General features: G+C 37.9%; 1 protein-coding gene across 1 annotated transcript; it reads right to left on the bottom strand.

The window, feature by feature from the left end:
* Positions 1-1,676: 1,676 nt before the first annotated feature.
* On the bottom strand, positions 1,677-21,607 carry LOC137290759 (pancreas transcription factor 1 subunit alpha-like). The gene is made up of 2 exons (XM_067821876.1): positions 21,343-21,607; positions 1,677-5,378 (listed from the first exon to the last, which is right to left on the bottom strand). Exon 2 carries the CDS (start codon positions 5,362-5,364, stop codon positions 4,552-4,554), a length of 813 nt encoding a protein of 270 aa, XP_067677977.1. The 5' UTR covers positions 5,365-5,378; positions 21,343-21,607; the 3' UTR covers positions 1,677-4,551.
* Positions 21,608-27,928: the final 6,321 nt, after the last annotated feature.

The following is a 27,928-nucleotide window of genomic DNA, read 5'->3' as shown; positions in this document are numbered from 1 at the left end:
GTAAATAATCCCTTTGCTGCTTACTATATCTATATTGTGATGGCATATACTAATCAAACGAAGTTAGAGAAATCCTGTATTTATAGAAAATCGGTCATTTCATTTCTTTAAATGTATATGTGTCTTTTGACAACAAATATTTTCGGAATAGAATATATATATGTACGAAATAAAGATGTGAATAACAACTGGACACATCCGTGTATTTTGGTTTTTACACATATTTCATAACAGTCGCTCACACACCCATATTATAATAATATAGATATGTATTAATTCAAAATGTTAGTGTTTACTCTTTCGTGTGGCTTTCTTTGAATATATTTAGTTAGCATATAATCCAAATTCGAAATCACATTCACCCAGAGATGACTGATAGAACATCTATAAATGTATTTATATTTATCTTTGTTTGAAACAATTTTACATTGACTGCCACCATGTGATATACCAAGGTTGCTATCGAGGCCGCCAGTTTCCACCAGAATCGGAGGCTACTTACTGATGTCATGCGCGAATGTTACAACACTTTGGATGAAATAGTACTGAAAAGAACATTTTAAAAAATCAGTTTTCATACTTTGTTAACGACAGACAATCCTAATAAACTCTCTTCCTATGATTGAGCGAACAACTTTTGCCTAAGTTAAAGAATTTTCGCTGAATCGGCCATAAACCACCGAAACAGCATTATGTATTGTATACAATGTATGGAATGGTCAGACTGGCTGACTTGTTTGATGTCATCGTTCCGTGGCGGTGTGGGATATTGCTTAAGTAATTCACCGGTTTGTCTGGATGGTATTCGTCGTAACGTGCTGGAATTATTCTTCACCACGGAGTGAATAACAAACAAATTGTGTAATCTCTGTCCAAACTCTTGCACTCCCAACATTCCGGTTAGAGCCCATGTCTTAAGAGCGGCAAACGGGATTGGAAGGTCATACTCGCTGACTTGGATGACACATGTCATCGTTGGGTAGATATCGGTGCTCATTCTCTTGGATTGTCTGGTCTTGACTGTCATATTGCTGAGTGCGGTTTTAAACAACCAACCATTCTAGAATATATGATTCGCATAAAGTATTGTTTTTGTTCCTTTTTCAACAAATTCAATCCTCGTGATTATTTTTGTATCAACTCCTATCTGAAATGATGAGACTGAACTCATTTCAAATACTTTGCGCAGGTTTTGGGCATTACCTACTTGTGTTGAACACATGTATGTGTTAATACTTCAGGATAAGTGAAATAGTACTGGGAATTTTTTTACAAGCTGACATTGCGACTAAGCATTATAGTGAGTGAATGTGGTTTTACGCCGTTTTAGCAATATTCCTGCAATATCACGGTGGGGCACACCAGAAATTGGCCTCACATATCGTACCCAAGTGTGGAATCGAACCCTGGTCTTCGGCATGACAAGCCAACTCTTTAACCACTAGGCTACCCCACCACCCAAATGAGAAAGTCGGTGTTATCCCGAAAATGTAATTCCTTCCATAAATAATTATGGTATAGAACATGACCAATACAGTGGTGTTTGAGAAGAAGGAGGAATGAGCCAAGTAGCTAAAGCGTTCGCTCGCCACTCCAAGGACCCGAGTTCGACAAACGTAGTGCCCTGAGTCTCTCTCTCACCGTGGAGAACAAAAACAAAACGAATGATACAAACGTCACTGAACATATTTTATTTACATATATACACGACTGAAAATGAAAATTGTAAATAACTAACATCACTGGGCAAATAATTTAACTCCATCCACGTTGATATAATCTCAGCTAGAAGTTATCTCCCTTTACAACATTTGAGAACGAGAAGTCAATCTATAATCACGAAATTTGTTTGCATATATAATAAGGATATTACATTTGTCAAAAAAACCAAATAAATATGATGTATGCATATCATTATTTTTACAAATTTGTTAATATAGAACAGGAATTTGTTACAGTCCTTCAATATGGGCTAGTACTTAAGACATATCGGCCCGCATTGAAATTATTCGAGTCTCAGGCTTACATTTGTCTCTATGAAGTATCACAGTAGTGGATCGGTTGATATAAATTGTACACAAACAAACCATTATTACATTTATTTGAGAGCGAGTTTAGTCGGAACGTTTTAGCGGGAATAAGTCATTTTTATAACGAAATATTCAAGGACACAAGTTCCCGGAAGTTAATGCTTAAACGGGAACACGGACTTTCAGACATATTTGAACAAAACGAAACCATTCCCTAAACAGCATATTATGAAATATGAAACAACAGAAATTGTCACAACTACAATATTAATATGATCATTCTTATTATACCTGACATCTCATTCAAAATAATAAATATATTTATCGGCAAAATCCTTCATAAATAAGCAGGGGTGTGGCCACTTTACGTTTATACACAATACAGACAGAACAACAATACATTAACGGGGTCATAGATGTACATCACATGTGATGATGAAAGGCTCGGGGTCTATGATGACACGGTCGAGAAATGTTCCTAGCACCCTGCGCACTTGAGACAAGCACCTGCCCTCTCCCTGCACGGAAGGAAGGCAACTCGGGCCCGTTTCCCGACACTCTGAGTCAGGCACGACAACAACTCCAGGAGATTCTCACGATAGTGTCCAATAGGTCATTGATCGTAATGCGTGTTGGGAATCTAACACTAACAAATGTGATGAAAACGTTGGTTATGACAGAGATAAATGGTTGGAAGCATACTGACCAGCAAAAGAAACGCAACTCGTTTTTTGTCGAATTTTCAAATAGAAGACGTAAACATGATCGCTTACTTTATAAGATTTCATTTTTGCGTTTCTTTTGCGGTTCAGTATTCATACCACTACACCTAATTTCCGTCCTTAAAACGACGTATAATGAGCATTTTCCTGCTTTTTCAGGTTTTTAAAAATAAAAATCCAAGTTAGCTGATAACATTCCTGGGTTTGTAATCCTGGAGAAGTTAAATAAAAATTTACCGCGTCACATTTCTTCACTAAGCCTTCGACCGTTTGGTAATCGCGTGGTGCTGTTATGTTTTTACTTATCTGATCCTTAGAACAATCTCCTGAGGTTTTGACGAAATTTAAGAAGTCCTATCGAGTTCACATGCTGCATTATCTATATATGCTTGGGTTCCTCCTAAAATGACTGGATCGTCCTTTCAGAGAATAAAAGTAGCTGCCAAAGATGTACATGATGGAACATAAGGATTTTGAAACAGAACGACATTGATAAAACGTTCTACCATGGAAATAATAGGATCTGTTCTGCCTGAACTAGACACTGAAACGAAAACTGCTAAGCTCATGGTGCGTATCACTACATATACTCTTAAAAGATAGAGAATAATGAACTTAAAATTTGGACAGGAAGAGTAAACGTTATCAAACGTTTCAAGGACAGACATCTTATGAACGCACCACCATTTCCCTCAATTACCACCCCAAAACACAACGCAGTAACCACATACACGTTCAAGGGGTCCCATTTTTGATGTTGACGTTTTTCATGAAGGTCGAGAAATCAATTAGAACATTAATTTTGAAACTCATCTTGCATCACACATTTGTTAGTGTTTGTTTCCAGTCGTTTGTTTTAAAATGAAAATCGTATGCATGCAAATTACATGCCATACACCAATCATCTTTCAAAAGCGTCTACATTCCAAATAACAACTGTTGAAAGGAATTGCAAATGGTGATGCACTCTCAAGACATTCAATATCAGCACTGATTGACTCCGATAAATCTCCTAAATATTTTAATCGTAAATAAAAACAAAATGAAGATCCCCTGCCTTTTTTAAGGGTATATATGGTGTTGGAAACTATACAGTTGGACACCTGTAATGTTATCACGGTTGGTTATGATTGTTATTTGCTGAAGGAGATAAGCGTTTTTAGCGTACAAGGATTGATTGATGATTACAATTACAAAATTTAATGGGTTTAGTCGTATGTCTTTCCATGTAAATGCTCTTCGTTTAACGTCGAATAACTGCTCTCAGCACAAGTCCAGCTACACGGCGGCTGTCTGTAAATAATCGACTCTGGATAGAACATTTCAGTGACTGACACGAACATCGATCTATGCAGTCAGGAAACGATGACATACATGAATTAAGACAGCGAGCCTGACTGCCCAATCAAGTTAGTCGCCTTTCATGAGAGGCATATGTTCCTGAAGACCAATTCGAACCCGGATCTTCAAATGGTAGGCAGGGGTTGGTGAAGATTAAGTCTAAACCGGCTCTTCACAGGCTGTACACATTATGATGACAAAAGCAGAAATCATCACACGGAGGACAATTAAACTGGCTACGACAATGAAACGATAACATGAAAATGTTGATAGGTTGGGGCTAACATATGGAAATGGTAACGAAACACCCCTCTCAAGTCCTAATCACTTGTTCGGACGTTTCAGTCACTATTTCGAGCATCACTTCACTAGGATCCTTCAACAAACACAACAATCTTTGATATACTTAAATATTGTCAAACATTTGTAGAACGTCAACACCGAATTCTCATTGACCTTTAAGTCAAGTTTGAAGTGTCGTCTGCTCCTCTGTCACCACTTACCCCGGTTGAAAATGAGTGGGGTGAAGGGGTGGGTGTTCCGGAATATGGCCGTTGCGCATTTTGGACGTCACTGTCCTGACTAATGTTCATGATGTCTGCCCGAGGGTCGTGTCGGTCAGGTAACTCGTGACCGAAATCCTGTCGACTTTGAAACTCCAGGACTTGGTTTAAAAGATTAATATAACGAATAGACAAACGAAGGATCTCGTTCTTGCTCAACTTCTTATCAGGCGGATGGGTCGGTACAAGTTTCCGCAATTCAGCAAAGGCCCCATTAACATTCTGCTGCCTCCATCTCTCCCGGCTGTTGGTAAACATCCGTCGAGCTATCTTCCGGAATGGAGACGGTGGCCGGTCTTGATCGCTGTATCTTCTCCTTAGCTGCTGCTTCTGTCGCAGGTCCAGAGGTCCGTCCTGACCCAGCGCGGCAGGACTCGAGTTGAGAAGGACGTGCCTTGGCGGTAACAGTGACCTTGGCATGCTTTGTAGACAGATGAAGCCGCCATCTTGAGCCGACTTGTCTGTGTCTGGACTCGCAGGAGAGAAGACGTTGTCGTCGCCATCGTCGTGATGGATAATATCGTCATCGTGGTCATGATGAATGATATCGTCGTCATCGTTCTCATCTGAAGTGGCGTAAGACATCCGATGGTCGTTCTCCTCGCTTCGGGTAGTGTCGGTGTTGTCCGAGTCGCCCGTCCCGTCATCGTAGCGGTCTCTGTAGACGATGAGCGTTTCGGTGTCCGTCGGGACTAAGTCGTACTTCATCGTGAGCTTCGGATCTGGAACAAATCAAATACAATGTAGAATTTACATTTTCTGATAGTAATGTCCCATGGCCTCTTGAAATAGTGTGAAGGGTTTTTGTTACAGATTTGATTACTTTCCCTCAAGTGACAGTCTTCTTGTTCAACATTTTCTAAGTACACCACCGTGGTATGCAATGATCACCATAACTACAAAGACAAGTTTTATGTATGGTAAAAAAAGGAGCCCAGTGCAAATCCGGCTTAGAAATGGTCCTAGTAACTCAAGCATCAGCCCGAGAGGAGAACATCGGGGGCTGGATCTCGACCATGCACTGTCATACTGAAAGACGTTAACGGATGGTACTTAATGTTACCCTGCCTATCGCTCGGAGTAATTGGGATATTAAAACAAGGACTTGTCGGCTCGGAGTCAATAACATGTGTCTGAGAGAGTGTTCATGTTAACACTTGGCCATGGCATCGCAGTAACTAGTACAATAAAATCATCAGTAGTCGAGACTATTACAAGCAGAAACACACATGCACGTGCATGCACGCCGCTAAATAAGTACACTAATTGTGAACTCGATTTTATACACCTCACCCCACCTGACCTCACTAATTATCAAATAGCGTTGCGATGTGCTCGAAGTGTTTATAATTAATTATGCGATGCTAACGACGACATACCGGAATCGCAACTTTCCCTGTAAACAATTGACTTTACGTTATCTATCCTGCTGAACTCAAGTTCTGAAAACTTCAAAATACTTTCATATGTCGACTTCGGTTCCTGTTGTTCCGATACGATTCATCTAAACTGCGCATTTGTTTATTGACGTTCCAAGAAATTTCACGTTCTGGTGAATATATGATTGTATTGCCTCTTCAGGAGAAGACCATAGACATGAAATAACAAAATAATTATAACACACCTGAACAATTATCGTGTAACATTCGCCGCGGGACATCCTATTACATCAACCAGCAATGGTATTAAGTAGCATTAGACGAGTATTGCAATACATTTCATCTTCCATCGGTTAACGTCACTTAGAAAAAGAGTAAGGTTGTCGAGTGGTCACGTGTACAAAGGCGTGTGTGACTTGGGTTTTATGCCGCACCCAACACCAGAATGGGCTTCACACAATGCACACATGAGGGGAAAAGAACCTGGGTCTTCTGCGTTACGAGTGGGCACTTTAACCATTAGACTACCCACCGTCCCTGTTATATAAGAGTAAATATATATAACTGGAAATAGCTAATATTATTCCACCATTCACCATGGTGGCTAAAATGGGCATTTGAAATTCCATCGATAATGGCAGGTCAATGTACTCGCTAGCACAGAAACCAGTTGTAGTGGTGTTTTTTGTTTTTTTTAATTAACAATAACGTGCATTTTCTCACGCGGAAGGCTCTCCGACGACAGACATTGCATCGATAGCCTTACTCCAAGATTGTACTAAAAGTCCATGAGAAGTATACTTAGTAATCCTATCCTTTCAAAATGCAAATCTACACAAAAAGAACAAATGTAATGCATCTATGATCGCATATATATATATATATATATATATATATATATATATATATATATATATATATATATATATATATATATATATATATATATATATGACGACTTTAACTATTAATTATTACCTTAGAGCATTATGCCAATCTATGCCCAAAACAAATTTGTCACTTTACAGTCAATTATTTCAACTGAAGCCCGACTGCACTCATTCGGGCTGACACGGCGATAGATTTATTCAACAAAACCTAAGAATTCACAGCATGATACATGTTTATCAAGTGCTGCTTTCTTTGGTAGTATCATTTGATTTGTTAGAAAACTGATAACATGGGACACATGGTAGACACTATGTAACAATACTCCCCTGGAGAGTCGAACACATTACTTTACAGAATGAATCAGCGCCTTTACCATTGAACAACCCAGATGATTCCGAGAGGAAAATCTAAAAATAACGTTTTTCAGTTTAGAGTTGATCTTTGAGACGCTCTCCTACTAACGATTGTTCGTCCTACTTTAATACTTATTGTACAACCAAATATGTACATAACGACCATATACTTTTGTCACATTTTCATCCATTATCAGTCACAAAGGTGTACACCTAGACAAAGCTAAACATCACTTTGTCTATATTTTCATGTCTCGGAGAATTTAAAATAACTTATGGAACTGTTTACAAATGATATTCATCTCATGTTAATGAACGTCCACGATACCATAAAGTTGCAATAAATGTCTAAGATACCAAGTAGTTACAATAAATGCCCATGACACCACAAAGTTGCAATAAATGTCTAAGATACCACAAAGTTGCAATAAACGTCCACGATACCACAAAGTTGCAATAGATGTCTAAGATACCAAACAGTTGCAATAAATGCCCATGGCACCACAAAGTTGCAATAAATGTCTAAGATACCACAAAGTTGCAATTATGTCTAAGATACCAGAGATATATTACATGCAAGGAATATCGCTCGCCATGAAGTAATTCTTGTCCACATTAAAGTGTGCGGCAGCTTTGTTACTTATGAAACTTTTAGAACCTTAGCAAACCAAATGATGGGCAAGGTGAAAGAATGTCCGAACACCAATTCAATATTTAACGATCATTCAAAGATATACGAAAACAAAATGTTTAGAAAAGGAATTAATTGCTTCCAGATGGAACCGCATACTAGTTTGCAACACATGATGTACGGAAGTCAAGCAAATGCCTGAAATCTACATGGAACTTACATCACTTTGCTATGACATAGTTAGAAAACATTCAAAAATCTATTTCGATTTTTGCATTTCAGTTAGAGAATGTCACGTACTGAAGACGAAAGAACGTGTTTCATCAAAGGATTTTACTCTGGTTAACGATTTTAACATGTTTTTTTTAAATATCAAATGTATTCTGTCACGGCCGAGATTCGTCCCGGGGTGTATCTTTCATTTAACCGTAATGCACCAAACTTACGTTCAGAGAAAGGATTTGGTACGGGTAACAAATCATCACCGTCTCATAACTACTTCATATTTGTTTAAATTTCAGCCACCATCAAAAACAGCGTTGATGTAAAGACTTGCATGAAAAACGTTTATAAAACTGCATATGACCAACAGACTCTAATATTCTACTGAATGCTTAAGATTTGAAATAAAGGCATTACCTCCGCCAAGGGTCTCCTCCATGAGCGCCGAACTCCTCGTTACAAGCCTCTATCGTGTGACGTTATTTATACATCACTTTTTAGCACGTTGTTTGAGATACGCATCCTGGTGTCCGAACACAATAGATACCAGATATGATAAATTAATCTTTCATAAAAAAAATATAATAATATCACGGAAGTGTAAGACACTAGATACCTTGCGGAAGTGTGTACGTCCACACTATGAATGGTCGCACCTCATGTGTATTCAGTACTACAGGGAAACGTATACTTTGTATACAATATGCTTACAAGTAAACTATATCAGTACTGTAATACTAAACAAATATCACTACTTTCCAATAATTTTCATTGAAAGATAAGACTCACCCAAATTACCTAGATACACACAAACAACAGTGCTCGATATGTTTCCAAACACGGGAGGCGATACAAATATTTGTGAACGCGTTACCGTCGAAGACGATGGATCAACTATACCCGTGCTGATTTTTCATCATATTTATAAGAGCAGTGAATAAACACGTATAACGAAATCCCAATATCGACACTTTGATGTATCTCGCTAACCCTTTCATCCAATCAGATAAAACAATCAACATCTGAAGAATTAGTACACTTTCTTTTATGTGTTGAGTTCCGAATATGAACGAGATTTAATGCCTCTTAAGCTTCTTCATCCCTCGGTACACCGGAAACGCGAGGGCCTAATCCGCAGCTAAGGATTAACATAAAGGAAGTGGACAAGACGTTTGGCATCGGTCGTTAAAATGATTTCCGATAATAAATTTATAGTAATTGTTTTGTCCTTGGACGGAAATATTTTCAACTTCTAAATTGTCCGTTGGAACTGGACCCGGTGATTCGATGTGACAGTCAGGCGCGTGCGAGGTTTGGGAACAATAGCGACCTCTCACGTGCCATGGTCGTAATAACAGGAGAAATGATGAGAGTTAAAATTTGGGGTCAAGACTGTGTCTGTTAGGTTTGATGAAAGACAGTTAAAGAAGAGTGAGCGAGTAAACTCTTTTGTGTGTGAACCCAGGGCTAATTCATTTAGACTCCGGAAAGGACCCTGCACAAGTGTTTATCAGCATATTGTTTGCACAGGGGCTCGAGGATGACGACATGTATAAATATATAACGCATTACATGATCAGGAGGCATAACTGATAATGTATCATTCTTACTGATATTTCATTGTGTTCTTTTGATAACATTTTGCTTGAAATGCGATAAAGTGTAATGAAATCTTCTTTTTATACTTTTCTGAAAGACTTTTCAGATTTAATGTTTCCACATTTGAAACAAACGTTATCAATAACTTATTCTATAAGGTAGTTTTTCGCCTCTCATTGTTTGATATGAAATTTGTGAAACGGTTTACAAGTTTGACATATGGCGCATCACTATCCTTATATCCTGGGTAATGCGACCGCGAGAGAGGGAGAGGAGACATGGTGTATATAGGCCATGAGTAGGATGATGAGAGACATGGGGCGACCTAGATGGGTCGGAACACCAAAATGAGAGGCATGGTACGACCTAGCTGGACCGAGAGCAGGATGAGAGACAGCAGGATGAGAGACATGGCACGACCTAGATGGATCGAGAGAGCAGGATGGCAGACATGGTGAAACCTACATGGGTCGATGCAGCAAGATTAGAGATCTAGATGCAACCTAGATGAGCCGAGGGAGCAGGAGGAGAGACACAGTGCGACCTAGATGGGTCGAGACAGCAAAATGAGAGACATGGTATGACCTAGACAGGTCAGAGAGCAGTATGAGAGGCTAGATGGCGAGAGAGAGAGAGAGAGAGAGAGAGGGGGGGGGGGGGATGAAAAACACGGGCGAGTGACATCGGGTGACAAAGATGCCGTGTGTGTCTTTCCACTGCACCATGGAACCATGCACATCACAATACCACAAAGGCATTAAAACAAAACTCCGAAGTAGGTCTGGAAATCTTTGGCAAGTTGAGTATTTATCATTTTCATAATTACAGAGTTCATATTTCTCATCTCTGTTGTAAATGTAACTGCATTACTAAAGACAAACAACGCTGACCCAGCATGTCTTGTAAACAAGACGCGGAACTTCAATATGGGTCAGCACTATCATTGTGTGATTTTCAGGTTTTAACAGTGTTAACTAGGGTGCACAATGACTGCCGGATACAATACACCACTGTTCGTATAATGCCGGATTTGGCACTTCTAGACACAACTCGAGTGAAATATTTGTTAAGAATGGCGAATAAACTCAGAGGGTTGGATACTATCGCACGACAATCTCCGACATAACAATTATTTACGTCAGTGGTCTCAATGGACATGGTGCATCCCGACATCAGTATACGGGTGTAAGTGCATCAAAATGGCCCTGTCTCTGTCGTAAAGACAGGGTAGATAGGGTCACTGATTTTTAAAACCTAATGGTTCGGTTGTCCTGGAACTATTTTCCACGTTATTTTCAGATCTGGCATTGTGCTTAACTGATACGATTGGAATACAAGACACCGCCTTGTTCTCATGACAAAACGATTGTTGGCGACAAAAATGGTTGACTTCATTGATTTAATCTCCTAGCAATGCAGCAGCATGGCGCCGTATTGAGCAAACTAACCAATCATCTTTGAGTATGGCACAATATAACCTCAAAAAACTCAAAAAACAATAACCGTTGGTTCGAATTCGGGTTCACCCCAGTATAGGTTTGTGATCACCATAACTGAACTCGGTTGTTTCCCCAACCCGTAAACACCTGATGTCTGCATCAGGTAGCCTCCTGTCACAGATTTACTGGCATCAGAGAAAAACAGAACAGAGGGTCTCTATTAGTGACGCTCAACAGTGACGTCATCTGTATTGTTTTATGACGTTTCCATGTTTGTAAAAATGTGTTACTGACCTCCCTCCTTTGTTGTTAGCATTAAATGCGCCCAAACCAACACCGTTATTTGTATTTATTTTATTAGAAATTCTATCCGTTTTAGCTAGACGGTTAAGCTATTTTTCAGGATTTTATGATTTGCAGAAGCCCTGGGTCTTTTCAACTGCCCTCCTTCGTAGGCCAGTCATACTTCAATGAAAACCTCGGGCTTCTGCAAATGAAAATACCCTGAAAAATAGCGTTACCCTTATGTCAAACCCAACCGTTAAAATCCGGGTAAGAATCGGTCTTAACCAACCAGGACGCGATGAGCCACAGACCGCCGCCACATACATATAGCTTGAATATTTCGTGCAACAAACAACAAAACAAACACCCGATGAATACCAGCTGCACATTTAACGTTACCAAGACAAGGATTAACAAAGGTGATGTCGACTTAGCATCTAGTTTACGCACGTCTGAAATAAACTTGTAACTACCATCCTTGACGTGACTCTGGTTTCCTGATATAGCCTCGGTGTCATCGACAGTTACCGTTCCTTGTTCTTATCACCTGCGTTTCCAAGGTAACCAGGACATGGTGAATATATTCATTAGGGTGTCGTTAGAGGTCGTGATCAGCAACATTTCAGTTATATAGAGAGAGTGCGTTTAATTTTAGGCCGCTTTTAGTATTGTTCCAGCAGTATCGCGGAAGGAGAAACCAGAGGCTTCACGCATTGTAATCATGTACGGAATCGAACCCGTGTCTTCGGCGTGACGAGCGAACACTTTAAGCACTAGGTTCCTCCGACGCCCGGTTATGTAAAGCGGTCTGAGCCTGACCACCCGATCCCTTCAGTAACTTCCAGTGACAACTATTGATTGAGTTTCTTTTCGGATTCTCCATCTCATTATGATTCCAGGCTGGTGTCATCGTGATCTCTGTCTCTAGGGTGATATCGTTAGGACTGGTTAAAGTGAACGATAATCACAAATATCTTCTATAGAACAGTTTTTAATGACTATCGATATGAAGAGAGTGTCATCGATGATATCATACATGAACTGAAGACAGAAAAAAATTTACTTACTCATACAGCATACAAAGTTAGGTTTTCAATCATGGGCTTCTTCTAAATTATGTTCAGGGCGGTCTTTCAGTAAGCAATAACACGTGTATAAACATTTCAAGGCTTACCACTGATGTGAAATATATTCATTTGTTTTAGATTCTTTGCATTTTTACTCATGGTTATTTCCTAGGCATTTATCAGTAATCGATCGATAATTAGTTAACGATTATCAATATTTATGATCTATATAGACAGCATTTCCAAATATCGTTGCACTGAAATTGCATCTCAGCGCTGAGAGATTCAGACGAATGCCACTTAGCGATGAGGACTGCTACGATACTGACAAACCCTACACTCCTAGTGTGAGGGTGTGTGAGCTGAATTTACGGGATTCGAACTCACGATCAGCGGACCTTGGTACGGCTAGGGGAGACAACTGTATCATAGCACCTAAGATGACTGGATGACCAGATCCAACACTTCTCCTTTTGCATGGAACTTATCCATCTATGTCCAAAAAAATGACTGCCCGTTTGCCTTTGTTGAAGAGCGCCGAAAGAGGTGGAATTTGTCTCGACTAAGACCCTGTCTCTAAATGAAATTAGATTTTGAATATCGAACAGCATCTCATGGGCAAGTAGTTCATCGACTTACACAACATGACGTCAGAGTGATGACGTCGTAAGTCAAAAGGGTTCGGAAGTTCAGTCTCCTTTGATAATATGACGATGACGTAAGACACTGTGTTTAAGTATCTTAAGGGATTGTTTCTTGCTTACGTCCTCCCTAAATATCGCATCTGAACAAGAGGGGGTGGGGGTTACCATGGCAGTTCCACGTGTTTACGGCTTGATTCATCACACATTAATTTATGTGTGTCAGTGAAACAAATACACAATACAAACGTAATGTTTAATTATGGATAGGACGTAGCTATTACAGAAACGTTACTGTCAGCCGACACTATCACTATACCATACGAAGGGAATTTTAAGCACTGACACCTGTCGACTACAAAATGAAGACCTTTAATGATGATGATGATGATGATTTATGCATCAGTAGTGGTCATTTCCAATGCCACTACCGACAGCTATTGGTTGGTGTATAGTACACTGCAGAATATTCCATATGGCATAATGTTTCATACTGACCTGAAACAAATATATCCAAGAAAGCCAAAGCAAGTCTATAATGTATGGCAAGTCTAGACAACGATATTTTCAGAAATAGAAAAAAAAGTCTCTGGACTCCTTTTCATTATATTTTATGGTTACTATTTATAAACAGTCCCTCTGTAAAATATTTCCTTTAAGTGACTAGATTTTAGTCTGGGTATAGTAAAGTATAGTTTATACCGAAATAAAATGTGTTGTTTTCTATAAATTTTGTTCAGTATATAAGTCACAACTTCTAAAATGCTATTAAAAGACGTTATAATGTAGTATACTCTATATACTGAGGTGTAGAATATCTATCGGTTCCAAATTACGTAGACTGATGCTCATGCTGTTGATCACTCGATTGTCTGGTCCAGACTCGTTTATTTACAGATCGTCGCCGTATAGCTGGGATATTGCTGAGTGCGGCGTAAACTAAACTCTGTCACTCACTTACCTGGTCTTCAAATTCGCCGAGGACGTGTTGATGGAATTCATACATTTAAACATTCAGATAACAAACACGCACGTGTATATTTACATTTTCAGTAGTGTACAGAGCATATATACCAGGATTTCCGGGATGTTGTTATTTTCACAAAATGTATGCTGAGACCATTTAAACATACATATTGCTTCTGAATACTAGTGAGGTGTTTGTCCAAAATACATTATTTAACAATTCCTTTGAGTATCAGGATCAGAGATTACAGTGGCTGATATGTGCTTGTGGCGGTTAGCCTCACGATAGCCGATAATTCCTTGTTGTACCGGGACTCGGAAGGGGCGCCTCTTTGGGGAGAGGGGGAGGCGAAGAAGGAACTGTTTACGTTACTCCGAGATTTACCTCATGCGATGAGAGATTCGAGAACCACGCTTTTAGAGCGAAAAAAAGGTACTGGGATGTGAAAATTAATTTGCGATCTGTACGAATGAAAGTTAGTCGTAAGGAAGGCAGGCTGAATCCAGCATGAGATTTCACATATGGCAGGCAAATACGTGGGAATTTACTCGCGTTATTTCAATCAGGTCAAAAACTACAAACACACACTTGCTAAATTAAGATGTCCTTTGCCCCGGTGCGCTTAAATCAAAATATTTTATTGTGAGACGTAACGTGTGTAGCTGTCAAAGTTATTAAAGCATTCTTTTGAAACGGCCTTGGATATTTTAGGAAGTTTGGTATGGCGCTGTTCATGACGCTATGTATGATATGATACTTTTACATATGAATCATATGAAACTGACAATTACATAAAGTTAAGAAAATACAGTGCCAGAAAAAGCGGTGACATTTCTAAATGATAGGGGTTGGGACTATTTTTCGTATTCTTTCTAAAACATTCGAGACATTTTGTATATGTCTGTGAACCAAGGGTTTAAATCCAGGAACAAAATATGCAGATCTCGAGAGGAGGACCCAGATAAAAAATCTCAATCAAGGCTTGAATTTAAGTTTCATTTTATCACCGTGCAATCATATATTATACTGCCTGGATTTGGAATCTGGTAGCTGAGTCATGTCTCTTCACAAATAACTGATATTTCGCTTCAAATCTTAGAAACAATGTCGCCAGTATATAAGATCTAAGAAAAAAAATTATATTCATCAATGCCCAACGTTCTAATATCTCACCGCCGGCTTGTGTGGTTCAGTGCGTCTCAGAAATGTAAATATCGGTTTGTTTTGTAGGGTCGTTTCGTTCAAATGGGAGTTTCAGGCGCTGAGGAAATGAAATTATTATTTTGATTAAGTTTATCCATGGAATCTGACATGTATCCCTGAGTAAATAAACACATTTCTGTTTTACAAGTAACAGAGCTTACAGAAACTCGATACAGTTGGAGATAACTAGCTTAGAGGGGTATAAGATACGTATGTCTCGTGGTATGAAATCAACACCACTTCCACTGAAAAAAAAACGTTCTCAATATCCGAGCAGCAGAAAGCAATAAATGGTAAAACTGTTTAAAGAAAATTGAGACAAAGCATATTATTAATATAAAAGAGAAATTCAATTTTATAGTTTTTATGTCAAACAGTTCGGTGTTTGAGAGTGTTTTTCTTTTATCTAAGGAACTTCTAATAAACTTTCAGTACTGAAGTTTAGCATTTGATTTAGGTTTTTCTTTTAATTTTCTCGCATCAGCTGAGAGGGAATCTGCCAATGATACTTTGTTTATTCATGTATCGTAAATCGTCTGATTCAAACTTATTTATGTGCGTTTTTTAAAAGGCATATAATTTACAAAACAGTATTTGCTATAAAACACATCATCGGTATTGTTTTTGTGTTTGGTACTCGTGCCAAATACAACTAAGTGAGTGAGTGTATATTTGAGGCTAAATCAGACCTGAAAATTTTATCAAATACATTAGCACTTTTCTATGTTACCGCTCCCTTCGCGTATCTCCTATCTATAAACAGTCTAGTTTTAAACATTATAGAAATATTCAAGATGTGTTTTTTCTTCTTCCATTTTCTGCATCTAATGATAAAAGAGCTAGAACGGTTTAAGTGGTTTCCGAGTGTTTTTAGAATTTCCCAAGTGCGCTAAAATGTTGAATTTTCCGCGTGAAACGAAATAAAAAGCATATTTGTTTAGATTTATAAGTCCATAAAATAAATACTTCAACATGGATAGTGTAAATTCGGAAGTGTTCGGCTACATGGCGAACACAACGTTTGATATATGTTATCAGCAGAGTAGCTTGATTCATGTTGAATAATACATACTTTATAAGTAAGGAAATTTGGGATATGAATTTTTTGTTCAAATTTGAACATATCAAAGCGATAATAAATGAGAATGCAGAAATACATTTCAGTTTTCTCCACAAACAAACAATCGAAACTGTTTCTCAATATCAAAAGATTCTGAAGGACGTATAAGAAGAAAAGCAGTTCCAAGTACATATATAACAAATAAACAATATCTTGAAAAATATTTTCCTTTCGAAGTTTGAAGAGTCATATGATGTGATTTTTTTTAACAATGGATATGTGAAGTTGATTAGTATAATTATATGTGCTTTTTCTTGCCTGGATGTGTCCAACAACGCAGTTACATTTTAAAATTGTTCTCTGTCAATTTTTTTGAGGCTATCCACAGATTTGTACACAGGATTCGCAAAGGGCGGTGCCGTCAAACTCGTGAATGACCATATCTTGATAAGAGATAAGGCGCTTGCTCTCTAATCAGTCAGCCAATTGTAAATTACACAGATATCAAACTGTTGATGGACAACCCACCAGCTAGCCCGGATTCGAAAACCACCAAAAAATTGATGAAAAAAAAATTCGTTCATTTACACAGGCAAACCGCCCGTACGTGATTTTGCACACATCTCCACGTGAAATCGACACCAAATCTTGTATATATCACCTTAATCTCCGAGCTGTATATCACTGTGAAAAAATCTCTTGTTGTTAGAACGCAATTCTAAACTGTTCTCTGACACGCTGGACGTGTTAATTGCTGTCAATTAGCAGAACTCGACAACTTTCTCATGAAATGAATTGTTTTCCGATAACATCGTTGACATCTTTACTGACCGTTTGCTATCGCTCGTGCATAAATTTATTCGCTTCCTTTTGATGGGGTGATCAAGAGAAGATAAGGGCGTTTACGAAAGGAAACTCGAACCCAAGAAAACTCAAGCACCTGCTGCGAAAAGACAGGCAACGTTCTTCCAACCACACAGGTGCTCGTTGTCCATATGATGCAAAGCATGGCGTTTCGTCACCTCGTGTTTTGACATCAATTTCAGCACGCGCTATCTAAAAACTCGATACATATCAATCGGGATGGCAAAACGAGTCAAAAAACAGAAATAGAGTCTGAATTTCCCATTTTCCTATTTCCCCGAAACTAGAAAACGAACCGATAGGCGAAAGGTCTTATTCTAAGATGTTTATCACACTGTTTGCCGTTTCTTGTACCCGAAGTTGTGTGCAGAAAGAAAATATTTTGTCCCATTCCTGACAAAAAAGGGTTTGTTTGTTTACTTGATAATTTAAAAAAAGTTCCCAACTATCAACTCCCTTGAAACAACAACTTAAAAGACCATTTCTGGTCGTAAATTGAGCGAAATCGTCTCATCTTTGCCTCAAAATAAGGGGATTCTAGCAGCTTGTCATGCGATATACTTACTTTTAAGAATTCCTTACCGATTTCGATCAAAATCTTTTTGTTTGGACACCCCTTGTTTAGAACTAGTGTCAGCGTAATGTCGCAACTGTAAAAGGATCTCTTTAAAACGGCAAAAACTGGATCCGATGTTATCGCTTGGAACAGACATCTTGATATAGTGCGGACTAAATGAATTACATATTGTACATAGCTTCAATTTTTCAAATATTTCAGTATAGGGAATTTTCAGATTTAAAAAAAACCCGCCTTAAACGAAAAAAAACCCACACCACCACATGAATTAAATTTTAAAGGGATCGAGTTGACACTTAAAACGACGCCCAAACACTTTGTTATTCGTGTTTGATCGAATTAATTAATCCTAGATATATCATCTAGATTTTGTGTTCATTGGTGTTTTGAGTAGCTATTGAACTATAACCCTGAAACGATTAACATTTTCAAAATAACTTTAATGAATAATATCAAAAAGAAAATTAATTAAGTCACTGACATGTAGTTTGCGTTGATGAATAAGAACAGTTGACGGTTTGTGAACATATTTTCCGTTCCTATTCATTTAATTTTTCAATTTAGATTCATACAGAAAGTGAAGACTTATATCTTGAAAATCTGATAGTGGTTAAGAAAGACCCACGTGTTTCGCGTAACATTTAAGTAATGTGTTAAAAACATTACATGGCCTACAGTAATAAGATGTTTGTCGCCTTATCTTCAGTGAAGCATTAAATGACTGCTGATTCCGACAAGGGGGGTAACAATGCCGTCTTTCAGGGTGGCTATCCACTAAAAAGTTTCATTGTAAATCAAGAGTTGGAGAAAAGCAAAAAACAGTCTTGTAAACCAGCCGCCTTGTCGCCAGTTGTGTTTGATTGAAAACAAGTCGTGTGAAAAAATAGTTCAGACTTTATCATAAGATCTAGATACATAAACTAATGCCTATTTTTCTGGGACTAGTCTGCAGTAATTATTAACATGGATGATTACGGTTTTAAGAGAAATTTTAATGTTATCATATATTTTTATAAAATTGCTCAAGGGCGTTTAAAATTCTTAAACCATGTTTTATTCGTTTTAAACAAGCTGCGTCAAAATAAATCACACATTGGCCAATGGAGCCACTGGTTGCTACACAGGAACTAGTAACGGGTTTCTTTGACATGTCTAGATTGTGAACCACGGTAGGAAACACGATTTGATGATGAAAGTGAATAAACCTCGCCCAAATATTTATAATTTCGAAACAAAGGCATTGATTGTGTAATAAAAGACTGCATAAACTAACATATATCGGTCACCAACTTTGTTTGATAAAACAGAATCGTTACAATGTCAATGCAATGCTTTTCTTGCACATTGGAGATTAATGCATGAAAATATAATTCGTCTGTATGTAAATAAGTTCTTGTTTAAACTCTAAAACAATTGGTGTCCGTTTTTATTAAGCATGTAATGCAAGAATATTCTCTTGGGTGTCTAAATGCTCTGATATATACAATCATTGTTTGTATTAAAACACGAACAGTAGCAGGTAAACAGTGGATGTATATGGAGGGTTTGTGCATATTTGTTGTCTGAAAGTTGTTATGTTGCTAACATTTCATCATTGTAACGGTGCCATGACTCTCATTAAACCACCCACATGTTCACTGTTCGCACCTTTCAACCCTGCCAGACAATGAAATTTGAAAAAGAGTTTAAGGTCTGAGCGGAAAATGTCACGTACAAAAGTCACTGATTCACATTCTGCCGCTGAGAAGTATATATAAAATTTATGGACGTAAATTATTATATCTAGTAATGCATTTATATTATTGTATCATATGATATGCTTGTTTATGGAATTATGCTGATTTGGACCACGTTGGTCTATAAAATAAACTGAGATATCTGTTGAAGTATCAACGCGAAATTCACACACTGTCCGCACTAATATGACAGCACCGTTTTTCAAAGAGCCCAGATATTGATAGAAGCAAACGATGCTAAAATTACAATGTAAAAAAATAGTGTAAAACTGAAATTAACATCTACAGCCAATGACGGAGAAAATGAATTCTATCTGCTATCGGCATCAATGTAGGCGTCCAAACACAGTATGTACTTTGTCATCGGGTTGAAATCAGACGCTGGGTCCATAGAGAGAACACGGCGATTGTTGGTCATCCCCCGCCCACGCCATCCCCTGGAGGGAGAATAATGCCCCACTCAAAACAAATCTAGAAACTCCGCAGCTGACGTGCAGTCATGTCGTTAATACTTTGTTTAGTGGTAATTCTCACGTGACCTTATACAGTTATGTGACTGTTTGATACAGTAATAACAACAGTATAAGATATATAAATAGTTCACTGATTAGCCCGTGACTACGTAATATATGCAAATAATTTATGTACAAATGTCTGAAAGATACGAAGATTCTTATTCTCCCAACTATTATGCAATCATCATTTGAAAAAAAACCCATACGTACAAAAGGCAATTACTTTGAAATTATGACTCCACCATGTAACTATAGAATCCGACGAACCCTTTCGCCAAACTCTTCCTGCATTTCTAGTTATGAAAATTATACTTAATTCTAATATCCCTCTTAATTTCAAGTATCGGGCATTCTGAAATCATTAAGAGCATCTTTTGTTAAAATTGGTAATTTAGCCAGTGCATGACAATAAAATATGGTTCATTAATAACAACAGATTCAAATGTTTTAAATAATAACCTATGTAATTGAGCGTACATGTACAAGGACGAACTGATACAAACATAACAATAGACACATGCACCAGAAATTGAGAGCAGGCTGTCAGTGGCTGAGGCTTGCAATAGACACGTTTGAGACTGAAGCCACCATGAAATACCGATAAGATATACATACACACAGACGGAGACTCCAGTCTTGTTAATATCATAAATATTTCTGTATAAACAGAGCATGTTATGACGCCTGGCTCTATATCATTTATCTTATCATAAGAATCATTGTTATGTTTACATTTCTATATCGTAATACATTTTTTCGTTAGCTTGTTTACTTTACCTTAAATATTTTAAAAGTATTTACTACATTTTATTGTCATTTTAACATATATTATTTTATACGATACGATTAGTGTAATGGCATGACATAACCTGACACAAATGTATGCAATATCATACACAACCTGTAAAAAGCTATAAACTCAATTGCATGAAAGATATGAAAGTTTATACAGCAATCGCGAATGACATTTTTCGGGGTCAACACAGGTGGTTTAATAAGAAAAGAAAAATGTTTAAATCGGTATCCCTCAAACATTCCACGGCGCAAAGAAAATCATTTAACATATTCTATATAAACACTCGCCAAAGGAAATAGGCAAAGGGTGTGATGAAAATGAAACTACAAAGCTAGAGCTGGAAAACAAAACGATCTCAAATGACAGGCAAATTTAATAAAATGTATAACATTAAAGTGCTACGGACCGGCGGGATATCGCCTGTTTGACGCCGAGTAGAAGGGAAATATTTTGTTACATACCTTTAATATACAGCTGTTCTACGCAGGGAGTGGTCGCAGGCCCGCGCCGTGACACTCGGTATGCTGTCAGACTCGCTACTACCGTCCTCTCAAATTGCACCCCAAAAACCGGTAGCGAATTTCACCAGGCGAGGAAATGCGAGGTGGAATTTAAGCCTTCAGTAGGCACGTGACTTGTACTTGCCTTGTCGATTCCACAATGGTCGCGAGCGTATCACAGCCATCACGCACCGTGACGTAGTCGATAGCAGATACATTAATATGCATCACGATTTCGCGGCAAATCTTCTAGCGCGTGTTTTGGCGATCTTCTTAGAGGTTTGCTGGGTTTGTTTGAATGACGTTTTCAACAGTCGAGCGAGGAAGGGTTTTATCTGATAAAACGAAAATGGACCTGGAAGACAAACAACGATTGTTTCACGATCTTTACCGTTCATATCGGCTGTAATTATTTTTTCACCAACGCCTCTTTGTATTCCGTCTCGCGATGGAGTAGACGTTTTTAGTTTAAACATTGTTTTTATTTCTGATATACGACAAGATTTGACATGCCCCGTTTGTCTGTAGATCTTCCAGAACATGCTCTCTAAAAATATCCAGGCAAGTCGGATACCAGGCATCAAACACTCTATCACACGTTTGACTTCAAACATCTCATATGTATTTGCTTTGAGAGGTGTTGGATCCAGCTTCATTCGTCACTACTATTTTATTCACCCCAAAATGCAAACCGAGATTACGTGATGTACAAAATATTCATTACACTTTATAAACAAAACGACTTTTGCATTTATTGCCTTCATGTTAGATACTGATTCATGTACCTTGTGAATAAATAGATAGCCAGTGCATATAGAATCGAACACACTGAGTACTAGTATACTGTCAAGTGAAGAAAGTGAATAGCACATAACATCCACAAAAGTGAGCATAGTGAATAGAGGAAAAGAAACTGAACTTCAAAACTAAGAAAGTAAGCATTGTCTTTATAAGGAGAAACACACAACAAACAACAAAACACACAAAGTGGCAAAGAATTTGACCATTGTGAACACAATAAGTACCGATAGGAGAAAAGAAAGGAAATTCACTTTACAGCAAATATATTAACGTTCACATGGCAACATTATGCATTATGAGAAGAAGAAAGTAAAGTTCACATAGCGACCGAGGAAGTATTTATTGTGAATAGAAGAAAATAAAGTTCACATAGCCACCGAGTAAGCATGTATTGTGAATAGAAGAAAGTTAAGTTCACATAGCGACCGAGGAAGTATTTATTGTGAATAGAAGAAAGTTAAGTTCACATAGCAACCGAGGAAGTATTTATTGTGAATAGAAGAAAGTTAAGTTCACATAGTGACCGAGTAAGCATGTATTGTGAATAGAAGAAAGTAAAGTTCACATAGCAACCGAGGAAGTATTTATTGTGAATAGAAGAAAGTTAAGTTCACATAGCGACCGAGGAAGTATTTATTGTGAATAGAAGAAAGTTAAGTTCACATAGTGACCGAGTAAGCATGTATTGTGAATAGAAGAAAGTAAAGTTCACATAGCGACCGAGGAAGTATTTATTGTGAATAGAAGAAAGTTAAGTTCACATAGCGACCGAGGAAGTATTTATTGTGAATAGAAGAAAGTTAAGTTCACATAGCAACCGAGTAAGCATGTATTGTGAATAGAAGAAAGTAAAGTTCACATAGCAACCGAGGAAGTATTTATTGTGAATAGAAGAAAGTAAAGTTCACATAGCAACCGAGGAAGTATTTATTGTGAATAGAAGAAAGTAAAGTTCACATAGCAACCGAGGAAGTATTTATTGTGAATAGAAGAAAGTTAAGTTCACATAGCAACCGAGGAAGTATTTATTGTGAATAGAAGAAAGTTAAGTTCACATAGCAACCGAGGAAGTATTTATTGTGAATAGAAGAAAGTTAAGTTCACATAGCAACCGAGGAAGCATTTATTGTGAATAGAAGAAAGTAAAGTTCACATAGCAACCGAGGAAGTATTTATTGTGAATAGAAGAAAGTTAAGTTCACATAGCAACCGAGTAAGCATGTATTGTGAATAGAAGAAAGTAAAGTTCACATAGCAACCGAGGAAGTATTTATTGTGAATAGAAGAAAGTAAAGTTCACATAGCAACCGAGGAAGTATTTATTGTGAATAGAAGAAAGTTAAGTTCACATAGCGACCGAGTAAGCATGTATTGTGAATAGAAGAAAGTAAAGTTCACATAGCAACCGAGGAAGTATTTATTGTGAATAGAAGAAAGTAAAGTTCACATAGCAACCGAGGAAGTATTTATTGTGAATAGAAGAAAGTAAAGTTCACATAGCGACCGAGGAAGTATTTATTGTGAATAGAAGAAAATTAAGTTCACATAGCGACCGAGGAAGTATTTATTGTGAATAGAAGAAAGTTAAGTTCACATAGCAACCGAGGAAGTATTTATTGTGAATAGAAGAAAGTTAAGTTCACATAGCGACCGAGGAAGTATTTATTGTGAATAGAAGAAAGTTAAGTTCACATAGCAACCGAGGAAGTATTTATTGTGAATAGAAGAAAGTTAAGTTCACATAGCAACCGAGGAAGTATTTATTGAGAAAAGAAAGTCAATTTGCAACTGAACACTAGGCATTATGAATGGAAGATACAAAATGACAGGAGAGAGGTTAAGAAAGGCGAATTTAACTAAGAAAGGTTCAAATAGCAAGAAAAGTTCAAACAGAAGACAAGAAATTCAGAAAATTGAAATTTGAATTGTCCTTTAATTGTCTAACACAAACAAACATTGTCAGATCTTTATAGTGAGATCGTGAATGATGAACCTGATCAAACGACCTCTGAGCAATAGTCCTGAAACACTATTTGAAAACTTCATTGGGGGAGCGAATGAGATGATTATAATCAAGGCACGTATTTAAAAGCAAAACCAATAAAGGCGAATAAGAGCAAAGACGTGGGGTCCGATGACACGAAAACTATCAGAAAATAACCTCCTGAAATGTATATTTAATTACAGTAGCTTTATAGAGAGTTGTGTTCAGGTCTTTGAATTACAGTTGCAGACCGACCAGTTGGCATTCTTTGACGGAGGTAGGCAATGGAGAATACAATATTTCAAAATTTAAACCTTAATTAAAGCCTGCATATGTTCTGAGAAAAATTCTTTTAACAGTCCTGTTTGACGGGCAATGTCTTTTTTGTCAACAACCTAAAGCATAATTATTAATATAACAATTCTTAATTAAATATATGTATATATTGTCTATAAAATGCCAGTAATTGGTCCCTTCGTGATCTTTTCACGCAATGATAAATAGACACTTGGTATGACAGACAGATGGACAGTTTGGTAAGTTCATATGAACTGTTAGAGACCAGACATTCACTTGCCTCTTGACACGGCATATCAAAACAAATGTTGCAACAATCCACACCTTGTAAATATCATCAAACGTGCTTTGCTACGCGTACATGTTTGTAAATATAAGATAAACATATTTATTGCCACTTGACCTTCACATAAAACATGACTCCAAGTATGAATAATGCTTCTGTTTAAAAATCACATAAGCGTTTACAGCAAGGCGCTGACAAAAGTTATCATTAATCATTATAAAATACTGTATCAGAAAGACTATATAATAAAGCTCAGGTTTCAAAGATATTACTCTAAGCACACCAAGAACATTCGATTCTTTCACATTATTATAGAGGAACATACATAGAAGTATATTAGAAACAGGGATATAATACATGTTCCTGTTCCTCGACTTATCCATATTGCGCAGGTTGATGAGCACATGATAGCACAAGTGTGTCTTTATTCCTTGCCACGTTTCTGAAATTCTGGAAAAGAATAAAGCAACACTTGTATTTTCATGTTTCCCCTTATTTGTTTCTATCAGTATATATAGTGTGTTGTGCACCCATCAATATCCGACGATTCCGGCAGCTAGCCGTATAAAGGCAACGATGTCCTTCCATACATGCAGAAACTAAGGTAATGTTAGACTAACAACTAGTCTCTGAAATGAATATAATTTACAGAAAGTTCTTAGTAAAACAATATCATGAAAATGAGCCCTGAGACCTTCTTAATTTCCTGAAGTTGTGGAATTGTATATTTTCCTGACTTACGTGGGCCTTCTTGAATATATTTGCTTCGGTATCTGTATGACAGAGTATGGTAATGCCGCAATATTTAGAGGTTTGAATTCCGATCATGTTGCCATATTAGCTACTGAAACTGTAGTGGGGTTGTCGATCGACCGGTAAAACACATCTTACACAACTTTATACACGTATTAGTACAGTTGATAGAGTTTTTGTGATTTTAATCCCGAAGGTTTTCATTGGAAACTTTTCGCAGTTGTGTATGGTATAGCTATTATATATTACCTGAGTTGGCATTCCATGGGTCTTTAAGGGGCTCAGGACTACTTTGGTAAATTGGGTACAATGGAGACTTGTGTGTAAAACTGCTTTGATCTTTAAGAGGCACTTTAGAAGTTGTATGGGTGAAGGTAGGTACTAACACCGTTATTAAGCAAGCGATGACGGTGTTAGTACCTACACCGAGACGTCGCACTCATTGCAATGAAGAAGTTGACTATCCATAGAGATTGGCTTTGCCTATACGTTCAGTTTCAATATCGCATAGCACCCTTGCTGTTTCCCAGTGGGAAAACCAGTAATGGGCTTCACAAACTGTATCAATGTGGGAAATCGAACCCGGGCCTTCGTCGTGAGGGCAAACGCTTTAACCACTAGGCTACCTCACCGAGAATTGAAGGTCATTGATGCATCAGACTTCTTAATGTCCTCCACAAGTCTACCGTGAAACAATTACCAAGACCTTCAGTGTGAATGATGAATCAACATAAAAACGCTTTGCTTTTATTGCAGTGGAGATGATTAAAAACAACAACATAATGACTGGCGTTAAGCACAACCGGAACAAAGTTGAATTGTATGTTCCCTTGTTTCATTAACGCACTTAGTTTCAGGTTGCACTGAATGAGATTCTGTATTGTTATTAGTAGACACCCTGATACTGCAGGGCAAAAATAGTATACACTTAAAACTGGGTTTGTTCAAAAACATACAAACAATAGCAAACACTGAAGGCTTGAGAGAGTGAGGGAGTTTAGTTTTACGCACTTTTAGTCATATTCCAGCAATATCACGGAGGGACTCTAGAAATGGGCTTCACACATTGTACACACGTAGGGAATCGAACCGGGGTAGTCTGCATGACGAGCTAACGCCTTAATCACAAGGCTACCCTACCACCCTTAAGGGTAGGCTTAAGGTTTGGCTTAAGGCAATGGCCAAACACAACTGATCAAATACAATACGTCCCCATCGAATACCCATTTCCTTGAATTTTTATTTCAAGTCACCGTCAGACATGGATGTATACTTTCTTTTGCAAGGTAGTGTACATCAAGTGTTTACATCATAACGGCTGAGGGTTTTTTTCCTGTCTATTATCATCGCGAGCTGTTGTACTGGCCGAAACACAAATAGTGAACTGGTAGAAAGATTAACGAATGTGTTATTATTATAGGATATTTATATAGCGCACATATCCATGCAACTATTGCTTGCTCAAGGCGCTGGTATTTGTTTCCCTCGATCATTGGATGTCCGTCTCAGCGTCACGTCGTATTATCAATCTCAACTCCCTGGGGAGTATACAACTCTTGCTGCCACTAGGCGCACCAAGTTTATTGTGACTCTCTCATTCTAACGAACTACACAAATTTACAACTGGGTGGACTGGGACACATAGTCACAGTACTTTGTCCAAGTTTACTGCACGTTGCTGTACCCGCAACTGGGTGTATGCACGTATTCATGTGGCCACACAATCTGGTCATATACCAACGGATTCGAGGGTTCTTTTAAGTGCACAGGGTTGTGTACTACACACTAGGGGTTGTGACAACACGCAAAGAGTCTGCACACAAAGTTGACTCCAAGGTATTTACACCCAGTCACAGGTGCGCTCGATCCCGACACCTGAACCTCGCTGGATCAGTAGCCACCGTTTTAGCCACCGCATACTGATATGCTCTATATCAGGGATGTCTTGCATCATTACAAAATAGCTACAATCTCTAGTCATCCTTACGGAAAATAAGAGAACAAAATGACATGACTGACAAGCGTTTCCAAGATAATCGTTCCCTTATGTCTAGTATTCTGTATATATACAGGTTGGTTCTGTTTTAAAAGCTGTTGAGTATTGAAAGGATGTCAGCGCAAGTATACTTCGAATTCTAGAGTTGTTCAATCAGTTTCTGTATACGTGAATGAACGAGTGAGTGAATGCCGTTTAACGCCGTATCAGGAACATTAGATCTACACGTCGGCTTGTAAAGACAGTACACTACGGTTGTAACGAACTCAGCGGGATTTTAGTTCCTTATAACCATAGTTCGTGACCTGCATTTCGACTTTGAATAAGTGCCCAGGTCAAAACCCAGTTCGTTATATCCGTCGGTTTGTTAAAAGCGTGTCAAGTACATGAATGTGTTCTACAGAACATTGTGCACTGTGTAATGATAAAC

Source organism: Haliotis asinina, chromosome 7 (assembly GCF_037392515.1).
Source record: "Haliotis asinina isolate JCU_RB_2024 chromosome 7, JCU_Hal_asi_v2, whole genome shotgun sequence".
NCBI lineage: Eukaryota > Metazoa > Mollusca > Gastropoda > Lepetellida > Haliotidae > Haliotis > Haliotis asinina.
Note: the sequence above shows the minus strand (reverse complement) of the source record. Positions and strands in the feature narration are given on the sequence as shown.

Bases quoted from the DNA above. Each gene is read 5' to 3' on its own strand.
- LOC137290759 (XM_067821876.1), bottom strand. From the start codon at position 5,364: ATGAAGTACGACTTAGTCCCGACGGACACCGAAACGCTCATCGTCTAC.